At 43.4% G+C, this 13,067-nt stretch overlaps 1 protein-coding gene across 4 annotated transcripts in view; it reads right to left on the reverse strand.

The window, feature by feature from the left end:
• Nucleotides 1–13,067, reverse strand: part of TBKBP1 (TBK1 binding protein 1) — a 332,178-nt gene that overhangs the window by 203,546 nt on the left and 115,565 nt on the right. For 3 of the 4 annotated variants that reach the window (XM_078645593.1, XM_078645595.1, XM_078645594.1), the window contains exons 2-3: nucleotides 8,278–8,554; nucleotides 7,349–7,459 (exon numbers count right to left, since the gene is read on the reverse strand). In XM_078645593.1, the coding sequence (XP_078501719.1) occupies nucleotides 7,349–7,459; nucleotides 8,278–8,499 (333 nt within the window). In that variant the 5' untranslated portion in view covers nucleotides 8,500–8,554. The remainder of the gene's footprint in view (nucleotides 1–7,348; nucleotides 7,460–8,277; nucleotides 8,555–13,067) is intronic. The other variant, XM_078645597.1, reaches the window with a different exon arrangement.

Here is a 13,067-nt window from a genome sequence, read left to right on the forward strand (position 1 = left end):
CATTCCATCCACAGTTTTGTTTTCCCCAAAAAAGGATTACGTGTTTCCTCAAAGTTTAACAATAAATCACCACACACATCAGCAAACAAACCCAAACACAGAAAAGCCAGAAACTCCCAAAAGAGGGGATTCCACAAAGAATACTAAAACAGACAGATCAGCAAAATAATAACAAAAGACAAAAAAAGTTCAGTAATGAATCACTAAACACATACACAACAGCATAGAACCTCCAAAAAAGGATCATCAACAACGAAACACCACTGCGAAAGAGGGATCAGCAAAGAACCCCAAAAATGTAGAGATCAGGATTCAACCACAAAACAGATGGATCAGCAATGAACCGCTACACAAATCAAGATCAGCAAAAAATGCAAAAACAGAGAGAGTAGCTGAATTTCACCGAACAGACGTATTAACAATGAATGGCGAGGGGAATCAGAAAAAATACTAATAACAGATATTGGCAGGAACACTCAATGCAAATGAACCAACTGCGAACAAACACAGCATTATTAGAAAATAACCCGAAAGTGCCAGGGCTGCAAAGAATGCCAACAGAGAGTGATAAGTGCTGAACCACCAAAGAAAGAGAATTAATTTAAGAAGCCCCAAAACTGAGTGACCAGCAAGGAACCATCAAAACAGAAGGTTAAGCAAGAACATAAAAAAAGATGAGCAGGAAATTCAAAAATAGCTGGACCAGCAAACCCAAATTAGTTCAGCAAAAAACCTCAAAATAGTAAGGGAAGGAAAGATGCCCGAAATATGGACATCAGCAAAGAACCCAGTAGTTATACACCTGATAACTCTCCTGTATCAGGAAAAACAAAGTTTTCTTGATAAAACCCTCACCTACCAGGGTTACCCCTTGGTGGCATGCTTCATCATCGGGTCCATCCCGATACGCTGCGGATCGGGGCGTGCTACGACTTCTGATCCACGCGGGAGCGCTTATGGTCTTTATTCGATGATAAAGAAGGAGTTTATGAAGGGGAGGAGTGGAGGATGGTGTTACGCTGTCGTTTAGAAATACCTGGCTAGTAGGCATATCTAGTTTATTCCAGCCTCTTGTCGGTATGGTTAAAAACTAAGGGGTGATTAGGAAGATGAGGTTATAATGAGGCTACGATGCTATGGGTCGATATGTTTCAAGCCGTGCCCCTATTGGCTCTTCTTCAGACCATGGGAAACTAGTTCCTTGGTACCACTCCTGTATGTTATTCACAGAAAACACGCTATTTGCATGCCATGCCACATTGAGAGAAATACATACGTATACCATCTAATTGGTGTTCTTTATTTTTCACTCTGTGGAGATATAAAAGGGAGAGTTAGGTGCGTATAATCTTTTCTGCATATTCTTTTCTGCACCATTGCATGAAACAAAAGTGTAAGTAAAATACATGATTAATATTAAAACATTGGGTAAGTACTTCTAGTGTTGTTCTACTGAAACCATAACCAATGGACTGTTTGTGCAAGGTAAATTGTTGTGTCAGTAGTAGAAAACACAACAGTTTAAACAAATGCATAGACTTGAAATGAAAAATAGAAAATAAAAATAAAAACATGACATCCACATACACTTATGATGCATTAATAGTGCATCATGGTTCCTCCGTGGAGAGGGTGGCCTGTTGTCACACTCTGCAGGGGAAGAAAATTAACGATATTCAGGTCGTGAGTGTCAGTACGTATTCTACGATCTGTATGCAGAACCGGTCATGCATTGTGCCGGTGTTGTTATCCCCTTAACCGCATGCGTGCGGGCGGAATTCCGCCCGTACGCTGGGTTTTTCGTAATCGCACTTTACGTGATGAGCTGGGCTCGTCATGAGCGTGCGAGGAGGCTACGCCATGACGAGCCCAGCTCGTCATGAGCGTCGAAGGGGTTAACTGCGCTGAACGTTCCACGCTAGTGCAGAACGTTCTATTGAGCGGGCGTTGCCACGGCGGCCAACGGACGTGCGCAGCACTACAAAGGTAGTGCACGCGACGGCCGTTGGCCGTCAGCAGCATCCATGAGGCTAAAACATATTCAAAACGTACAGATCAGTACGTATTTTGCGATCCGATTTGGATCATACGGATCATAATATGGAACCAGCTGTGCGTCATGCCGGTATTTTATCAAACAATACTTGAGAATATTCGTTTTTGGGGAGGGACAAGCATCCCACACCCTGCTGGGCTTCTAAACTTATCCTGTGTCTAGGCAAACCCTTGCTGAGTCACTTACTGTGGACTCTGCCCTGGGGACCACATCTTACCGATGTGTGCTCTTCAGGGGTAAGTGTTACGAGTAACGACATGCCGACGCTACGTCCTCTCTCACGTGGTCTAAAAGAACTAGACCATTGGGTCTAAAAATGGCAGTCTTACATGGGGCACAGGGCAGGTTTCCTTTGGGGATTCCTCAATGGAAGAGAAAAATCATTGGATAAAAAGAATATGCTGTAGTGCATTGTCCAAAATTCTAGAAACATATTGAAAAAGTAGGGCTCAATATCTTCCATCATTATTTACCATTCTCATTCACTTTTAGTTATGGCCATGACTTGCAGAACCACAAATCGATTGTGAATTGATGATAAAAATGAATTTAAAAATGAAAATAAATGATGGATGACTTGAGGTATATGGCCTATGTTCACAAGGTGTTTACTACCCTGGGCATTTTCTCAAGTGAAACTACCCCACTGGATCTTAACGTTGTGGCCATTGACATATGTTTTAAGCTTAAACACCCAACGTTGTTCTCTTTCAAAAAAGCCTTCTTTCTGAATTTGTTTTGTCCCTTATCTCTTCCACGATCACCCATTAGTAGTCATGTGCTGTATGTTTCATTTCTATGTAATGCAAGGACATCTTCATAGTGGTGAGCCGCACCTGAGATTACTGCAGTGTCAGCAGATTCTTGTTTTTATTTTTCTTGTCTTCATACCAACATAATGTAGGTTGCATGGGCAAGTGATATGATACACTACTCTTTGTGTGCTAGAATTCGTCAGGTTCCTTAGCTGCCAAGTCATGTTATTGTTAAAAAAACACAGTTTTTGTTGCTTTTGTCAAATGACATACATTACAAGTGCTACAAGGGTAGTGACCAATAGTTGTTGTCAATGAGTTCTGAGGAGTTCTCCTCTAAATTGTACAGAGAGGGTATGTACTAACATGTCCTTTAGGCTCTTTCCTCGTCTGTTGGAGAACATGGAGCGTGGTATCATCAGGGCTCCACTATTTAGTATGCGTCAATGTCTCTGAATAATCTTTGGTACCAAGTTTGACGCTATGCTAAAGGTGGTAATGCAAATTGGTCTTGTTTCCTTACTAGGTTGTTGTTGACGGGGTTCCAAAAGGGCATCCCTATTATTGTTTTCTGTTCGTTTCTTAGCTTGGGACACAATTTTAATCGGGTACTAACGGGCTTCCAATTTCTTAGCCAGGTGGTTGTCTTATGCTTTAAAATCATTCAGCTCTGAACAATTTCTCATTAACTTTAAGAATTGTACAAAAGGCAGATTTTTCCTTAGATGTCTAGGGTGGAAGCTGTCATAATAGAAGACAATTCTTTGTGATAGGTTTCTCATGGGTGTTGGTTTTGAGGGTGCCGTCAGTAGCCATTATGTTCAAGTCCAAGAACACCAATTCATTCCTGCCCATTGTGTTTGTGAATTTTAGAAATCCAGTCTGTCTGTTCAGCCAGTTTAAAAAGTTGTTTGCTATTGTCTCACTTCCTTCCCAAATCACTAGAACATCATCAATATATCTCTTGAATAATTTAACGTGTTGTAGAAAGGGATTGGTGTGGTGGAGATTCTGTGTGATTTCAAATGATGTACGTACAAACATGCTATACTCGAGCGAAGGTGCTCCCCATGCTGGTCCAGTGTTGTTGTTGGAAGAGCTCCACACAAATTTAATAAAATTCAGTGTAAGGGCCCATTTACAACACTGCATCACCAAATTCCTAGATGTTTGGAAAGACCACTTCTCCTCAAAAAGTACTTCTTCAATGATGTTTAGAGTTTCTTGATGTGGCAGACTGGTGTAAAGGCTTTCGGTGTCCAGTCCGATCAGGATGTGTATTCCTGGGAAAAATGTATGTCTTTTGGAAGACCTTGTATTAATTTTGTATCATTAAGGTACGTGTCGGTCTTTTGGATAATCGGCTTCAGGAAGGCTTGCGCAAATTTCGATAGAGGTTTCAGTACTAGGGGCCAGATGTAGGAAAATCGTATTTACCGATTCATAAATACCGAATTTTACCGATTCGGTATTTATGAATCGGTAAATATGAAGGAGGGAGATTTAGGAAGAATCGGTAATTGAATTACCGATTCTTTAATATTCGGTATTTACCGATTCGGTAAATACCGAATCGGTATTTCCTATTGATTACTATGGGCTGTGAAGCCCATAGGAATCAATAGGAAATACCGATTCGGTAATTACCGAATCGGTAAATACCGATTCCTGCAAGGGTGCAGGGGATGTCACTTTGACACCCTCTAGCACCCCAAATAAAGGCATGTGTGCCATGTGGCACACAGACATGCCCTAAGGGCATGTCTGTCTGTCCCATGGCATAGGTGTGCATGCACAAATGTGCATGCACACCTGGATTCGGTATTTTACCACCCAATTGGATTGGGTGGTAAAATACCGATTCTGTAAGGCCTTTGGGACTCAGAAGAGTCCCACCTACATCGGGAAGTTACCGAATCGGTATTTTACCGATTCTGTAAATTTACCGATTCGGTAATTTTACCGAATCAGTAAAATAGGGCCCCTACATGCCAATTCTTAAATACCGGTCGGTAACGGCCGAAATCGGCCGTTACCGACCGGTATTTAGGCTCCTACATCTGGCCCTAGGTCTTCTAAAAGACATTCATTTTGAATATCGTTCGTTTTCTCCCCCTACAGAGTGTGACAACAGGCCACCCTCTCCCCGGAGGAACCATGATGCACTATTAATGCATTTTAAGTGAAGCGCTCACCAAATGTTTCAATATAATTCCTTTAGTTTACTTACACGTTTGTTTCACGCAATGGTGCAGAAAAGAATATACAAAAAAGATTATATGCACCTAACTCTCCCTTTTATATCTCCACAAAGTGAAAAATAAAGAACACCAATTAGGTTGTATACATATGAATTTCTCACAATGTGGCATGGCATGCAAATAGCGTGTTTTCTGTGAATAACATACAGGCGTGGGACCATGGAACTAGTTTTCCATGGTCCAAAGAAGAGCCAATAGGGGCACGGCTCGAAACATGTTGACCCATAGGATCGTAGCCAGATTATAACCTCGTCTCCTCGTCTTCCTAATTACCCTGGGGGTGAGGGTTTTATAGAAAAACTTTGTTTTTCTTGATGCAGGAGAGTTATTAGGTGTATAACTACCAGGTTCTCTGTTATGATATAATACAAGTTAATTGAAGAGGACGAACCAGGATAATCCTCTTCCTCCCCACTTTGTTTTTCTGATACACCAGCAAAGAACCACATAACAGCAAGATGAGGAGCAACCACTCAAAACTGATGGACCAGTAACAAACCACGATACATAGATCTTAGCAAAGGACTTCAATACAGAGCAAAAACCCAACAAAACAGATATATTACCAAAGAACCACCAGGTACTGTGAGATCAGTGAAGAACCCAAAATAGAGAGCTCAACAAATATCCCAAAAACAGAGGGATGCGCCATTAACCACTGAGCAAAACAAGATAATCAAAAACTGTCAAGACATATAAGGTAGAAAGAACACTAAAACCAAGGGATCAACACTGAACTACCACAGAGAAAAATAATCAAAGACTCAAAAACAGACAGTTCTGCTGGAACCCTTGGATCAGAGACATCACTAATATACAACTAAATACACAGCAGCAAAGAGCTCCAAAACAGAGAGATTAGCAAAGAACTCCCCTAACAGAGGGATTAGAAATGACCCACTAAACTGAGATAAAAAAATTGATTGTCAAACATTCCTAATCACTAATGAAGTCAGATTACAGTAATCAACATGGAACCACCATAGAAAGATCAGCAACAAATCCACAGCACTGAACAATCATTAATAAACCATTTCAGAGACAAACATCGGCAAAGAACCCCATACCAGATAGAACAGCATAGATCTTCCTTACAGAAAGATAAGAGCAATGAACCACCAACATTGAAAGATTATCAAAGACACCTCAAAACAAAGACATCCAAAATGAATTCCCAAAAATAGAGATCAGTAACGAAACACCAAACAACAGCGGTACACAAGGAAACATTAGGATCTCCAAAGAAGATGTAAACAGGGGGATCATCAAATGATGATAAACCAAAGATCAGAATGGACCCCGGAAGTAGGAGAAATAAGCAAACAACCCCAAATGAGAAAGTGATGTGAACCCTTAAAACAAAGCATTGTCCAAATAGTCTCCAAAACAGAAAGAACATCAGGAACCGTCAAAACAGATAGCATAATCCCCCAAAATAGAGAAATGAAGAAAGCAGAGATACGTCAAGAACCTGTAGTGCACAATGGACATAATCAAAATACAGGAAGACAGATTCATGGTATGGAGGGAAATGAGAAGTTGTGAGTGGGCGGGGTCAGATGTTAACGGTGCTGGTGGGAGATGCTGAAGTTATGGGAGGCGATGTGTGGGAGGGAACTATTCAATTAATAGGGAAATAGATAATGACGTTGTGGATCAGATAAATTGGGTGAGGGAGATATGCATGTGTAGGATGGAGCTATTCAAGGTGTGAGATGAAAGATAAGAAAAGTGAAGGAGAGAGAGATATTTAAAGTATTGAGGGAGATATTCGAGGTGTGGCAAAGAGATATTAAAGGTGTGGGAGGGAGAATTGTAAGGGGTAGGAACAAGATATTCAAGGTATGGGGAAGAGATAATGAAAGTGTGGGTGAGATAGTCATGATCCGGGAGGGAGATATTTTAGGTACTGGAGGGAGATGTTTAAGGTGCAGTATGGATGCAATAAAGCTGTGGTGGTGACATTTATATTAATAGAAAGATTTGAGTAAGAGGGACGCTAATGCTCTTCTTCCGTTGTCAAACTATTTCTAAATAGTGTTTGTTTCACTATGGAAAGAAAAAAGTTAGAAGGGTTTTGGTGTTTTTCCTTTAGTCATGGGATCAGGGTGAGGGTTAAGGTCATGGAACTGGGGAAGAAGCTGGGGTTTGTGGTTGAGTTGAGGGCGGGGATGTGAGGCAGGTGTGGGAAGCGGAGCCGCAAGACAGATGTGGGGAGTAGGAGCCTGGGCTGTTAGTGGAGAGTCGAGGAAGAGGTGTAGGATGGGCGTGGGTACCTCATGCTGGATCTCCTGCAGGCTGGGCACATCCTTCTGCTCCAGGGAGCTCTCTTTGGTGTCGTACACTGAGAAGTTATGATCCTCTTCAAATTGTGTGATCAATGGGTACTGATGTGTGCCGAAATCAGCAGCAGAAAAGAAGACAAAAACAGCAACTTCAGAAAGAAACACACACCACAAGCTTTGATGTGATACCTAAATCATCTTGTGAAACAAGAGTACAGTCTATGGCTCAACTCTCTAGGTCACCGTACAACAGCAGGTCATTAGGAAGCTATGCAAAAGACACCACAGAGACATCAAGCAACTATAGCCAAAGGGGCATTGTGCAATAAGGAACACAGGCACGCCGTGCCCTGGCAGTCGGAGGGACTTGTCATGATGTGGCCATGGTTACATCCTTCATTGTGAAGCCATGGGGAAGCAGAGGCCACATCAAGGTCCTAGGAGTGGACCACGGGAAAGTTGCTCTAAAACATCCTTTGAGCTACCTGCATACAGATCCATGGGATGCTGTGAGTCACAAGCCAGGGGAAAGGAACTAGCCAAGGACCTGAGGACATTAGAAGTCAAGGGCTTTTCGAAAGTTGGGGACTGAGGGCAAGTTGTGACTTGGGGGGCCGGTGGAAGACTGGAAGCTTTGGATATTGTACATTAGGGATCAAAGGGCACTGTGCATGAGGGACAAGTGAGGAAGAACAAGGTATGCATTATAGTCACTATTGTGTGCCTATTCCATAGCCCCCCACCTTCATGGTAATGGAATCTCCTTACATGTTGGGAGGGCTGTACCACTAGTTTGGGGGAAATTTTACAGGGCGATAGAGTAACTGTGGCAACAAAGACTACACATTTCTAGAACCATCTCATGTCATCTTTGAGTCAAGGAGACACTTGGGGAAGGATTTTGATGCTTCACACCTGACCTTGACCTCATAAAGCTTTAGCTTCCTCCGGAGAGTTGAGTTCTCCCGCTCCAGCCCGGTCAAACGGTCCTTGATGTCATCGTAGGCAGTGATGAGGGCAAAGTGGGAGGCCGAGCACATCTCACTAGAGAGGTCAGTGTTGGGGCTGTCGATCCACTCCTCATCCTGGCACAGCGACTCCTGAGCGATGATGGTAATGTCATCGTCGAACATGGAGTCCATAGCAAGGACCAGCGGGGACGTTCACAGGGCGAGGTCACAGCATGTGGAGGTCTGCCTGAAGGAGAGAAAAGTAAGAGGTGAGGTTTAATTACAAACGGAGAGGAGGAGCTCCTGGGATAGTGTGCAATCACAGTATGGTGATGCCTGCAGGGCAGAGGGCTAAGAGGTGATGCCTACAACCCAATGTAGGGCGAGCCCTTAGTTCTGGACCAATCAGGGTATGCGGATACCTGCTTACAGGAGAAGTAAGTGACATTTACTATTTGACAAAGGTAGGATCAAATCAGCACATGTGGTGGTCTGGTGGCAGAACAGGGAAAGGAGAGGGCATGCCCGTAGAACAACAAAGGGTATGTTCCAGCTCAGGCACAGTGAAGACACAATGAAGCCTGCCTGCAGGACAGCGAAGCAAGAGGCAATGTCTACTGCCCAACAAATGGTGTACTGTTAAATCGGGACACGCTGATGCCGGCCTGCAGGACAGAGAAAAGGGGCATTCTACTGCCAAAAACATGGGTTCTTCTGGAGGCCTGCCTGTAGGACAGAAAGGAAAGCAGCCACGCAACACCTACTGCCCAACATTGGCAGTGCTCCTATGGCAGGATACGTGTACCGTACCATCAGGGTATGTGGAGGGTTGCTAGCAGTAGACAAAAACAAGGTGATACTGTGTAGTAACCTCACCCTCCCTTCAGGAATTCGGAAATGGGCTCAAGACCTGGCTGGTCAACTGAGTCCACCGGTCATGGGAAACATCCTTTACAACGCAACTTTTACCACGCAGTGCCTTTACGATGCAACTTTTACAACGCAAACCATTACAACGCATTGCGCTGGGGGGCGCTCTAGGATAGGGAATAGATTTAATTTACTATCCAACACCTTCCCTAGTGTCCACGGGGTCTGGAGTTGGAATAGTAAATTAAACTATTCACTATCCAGCACCCCAAAGCGCTATGCGTTGTAAAGGCATGCGTTGTAAAAACCGTGTTGTAAAGGCATGCGTGGTAAAAGCATGCGTTGTAATGTCATACATCCCCCAGTCATAAGTCATGTGCAGGCCCATTGTCGTTTTCCCTATTTTAACAAGATCATGTTGCAGACTGTTCTCTGCTTTGCACACATTACCTTGCAGATATATTTTGCTTTATGCCACAATGTACTTTCACACAAAACACGCTGTTGCTTTGTGCTCTGTTCTTTTCCTGGAATTTAGTCTGAACATGTAGACAAGGTCGCACAACAATGTCCCTTGTTATTCTGTTCGGTCAGGCCCTAGCACCTAGACAAAACACACAAATGCAGCTGTTGTTTGGGAACATGTACTTTCTGTCATATAGGTATTCACAGATAGGTAACACACTCTTGGAAAGGGGTCTTTCCAGGGAAAAGATTGTGACAACGTCTGGGATATAGAGCTTTCATCTGTGCGTAGTGAGGTATGGGTTCTGCTGCAAACACCTAGAGGTCTTCTGATATATATATTAATTTTGCTTCTGTAGAAGGGGAGGGAGGTTAAGATACACCGTTGAATATAATGACAGCCCCATTTATTATTTACGGACTACTAGCTATGCTAACCGTATTTGTGTTAGGCATTCTCCTACTTGTTGTGGCACATATACTGCATACTAGAGCATAAGAGGGAATTTAAACATTTTTAATCTTTCCTTGTGTCTCTGTCAGAATTCATTGTGGACTAGTACGAGTGTGTGAGCGAAAAGGTGTGTCCTGTAATCGCGATTCCTGGGAGAGTCGGGAGTGTTGTGTTCTGGGGTGTCTAATCACTTGTTCCTCTGTGAGTGAGTAGAAGGGCAAGTGAGACACTATAGCTAGTTGGTTCCGGGCTCATAGGTACTCAGGTGGTAGGATGACTCAGCCCCTGCCTACTAAGGTCCCATGATTCCAAGCGTAAGTCTGTGACTCTGCACAATCATTGTGACACACCCTAGCAGTATGGCACTCAGCGCCTAGATACCCTCGTGGGTGATTAGCATTGTTCTATAAATCCTGATTATTGATTAATTGATTAAAACACAAACAGAAAAAAACACAGAATTTAAAATATGGAGTGCTGAAATATCCACCGTACATTTATGGTTCTAATACTGCTCAATTGGATTTAGCATAGGAAATTAAAGGCGCCATCTAGTGTTGATAAAAAATACAGTTCCCTTTTCCAAGTCGCCTCTCGAGCAAATTAGCAATCATCAACAATAAGCATTCTATAATGTTCCTTTATTTGATGCTTGGGTTTTGGGACCTATTGTGGCATAATTCGCCGGAACGTCCCTTTAACCCTTTCTATGCTCATGACGGAGCGGTTCCGTCATGAGCAACGGTGGGCATGTGCTCATGACGGAACAGCTCCGTCATGGCACCTACCCGTGGGGGAAGCACTGGCACTCCCCCCATGGGCAGCCCATCTAGCCCCCAGAAAGAGGGATCCCCCCCCCCCGACTCCCCCCAGGCAGCGCACGCCCTTTTTTTGGCCTTTCTGCCTTAGGTGGGAGGAGGGGAGGCAGAAAACCCTACTAGACACCAGGGATTTATTTCTTTTGCAAGGGGGGGCACATTTCTGTCCCACCTGGGGGAAAGATCGGCCTGGCAGACAACCTCACCTGATCCCTTGGGCAAGATCACCCCCCATTCTTCTCAGCCCTATTTGAAGGCCCATCTGGCAGATTGACCATTTGGGTATAAAGGTACACATTTTTTTTACTTACTGATTTTGCACAGTGTTGGTTGTTGTGGACTTGTTTGTGCAGTCTCCTAAAGGATTATGTATTACTGGTGGTTCTGCTGTTTGTGTAGATGCATGTGTTTGGTAAGAGAATTATTTTTGTACACTGTAAATGAGTTTCATTTCCCTGCATGAATGTGTTTTTTGTTTTTTTGCAAATGGCGTAATAATAGCAGTATGTTTGGTTTCTGTTTTTTGAGTGTCAAAAACTTTTTGCATTTGTGCTCGTTGTGTATTTTGTTGTATTGTGAGTAATTGTTTTTTGTTTTTTAATTTCTAGTGGGATATTGTTGGTTTTTGCTGTGTCTCTGCCGAGTAGGTGCTGGTGAGTGTAGCTGTCTCTTGCAAGTGAATAGTATAGTTTTTGAGTATATAGATCTTTGAGATAAAGGCACACATTTGTTTTACTTACTGATTTTGCACAGTGTTGGTTGTTGTGGACTTTGTTTGTGCAGTCTCCTAAAGGATTATGTAAGGATAATGGCTAGCCACAGGATTACTGCTCAGCATATTGTTGGTATGCTTTTTGAGTCTTCCTCTGACCATGGTTCAGAGACTGACCCTGCATCTGAGGCAGAGGAGGGAGTGGAAGATTCAGGCAGTGAGTGTTCTGTCCACGAGGAATCATCGGATGATGAAGCTACTCATAGTGTGGATGAAGTGCCTGTTTCAGAGGAGGACATTGATGTGCTGAAAGGGCAGCAAGAGGCATCAGGGCTGCAGCCTGGGACTGCAAGGCTTCTCGTTGGAAGTGCTGACCTCTGGGTTGCCCCAGGCATGGTGCAGCCGGCATTGCCAGACTTTACTAATTTGTATGCCGAACAGTTTTTGGGGGACAACAGTGCTAGTCTTTGGCCCTACTCAGAGCCACCCGGTGGACTCCCTTAAATCTGGATGAGATGAAGAAGTTCTTAATTTTATCCTTTTTGATGGGCTTGCTAAGGAAGCCATCAATATTGGTCTACTAGTCCCTTGATGGCAATGGCTATATTTCCAGCAGGCGTGAATCGTGATAGGTATTTGCTTCTGCTTCGGATGCTGTATATTTAGCGTTGCCACGAGATCACCCTGATTGTGACCGTCTTTTTAAGATTCGGCCTGTCATTGAATACTTTGTAGCTCAATTATCTGAGATCTATGCTCCAGGGAAAGAAATAGCAGTGGATGAGTCTTTGGTCTTGTTTAAGGGCCGCTTGGTTTTAAGGCAATACATTCCTAGTAAGAGGGCACGCTATGGAATTAAAATGTATATGCTGTGTGACAGTAGGACTGGATATATCTCTAATTTCAGGGTGTACACTGGTAAGGTTTCCAGGATTAACACCCCTGGTTGTCCGTCCACTTTTGGAGTGACTGAGAAAATTGTGTGAAAGCTTGGTAGAGGACTTTTTAACTAAGGTCACCATTAATATGTAGATAACTTCTACACTGGTGTGCAGTTGTTCAGGGAATTGGCCAATGTGGACACTGTTGCTTGTGGTACAATCCGCTCTAACCGTAAAGGTTTCCCAAAGAAACTTGTTTGTCAAAAGCTTGTGCAGGACAGTGCGTTGAGTAGCAAGGAACTTCTAGCTGTGAAGTTTTCAGACAGGAGAGATATCTACATGCGGACTACCATCCATGATGAAAGCACTTCACCTGTGACTGTTTGGGATCAGGTTGCTGAAGCGTGCAAACCTGTATGCATTTAGACTATAATAGGCACATGGGTGGTGGTGATAGAGTAGATCAGAGGCTGGAACCTTACACTGCTCTTCGTAAGGCTTACATTTGGTATAAGAAGTTGGCTATCCATCTTTTCCACTAGGCAACCTTTAATGCTTTT

Source organism: Lissotriton helveticus, chromosome 5_1, assembly GCF_964261635.1.
Source record: "Lissotriton helveticus chromosome 5_1, aLisHel1.1, whole genome shotgun sequence".
NCBI lineage: Eukaryota > Metazoa > Chordata > Amphibia > Caudata > Salamandridae > Lissotriton > Lissotriton helveticus.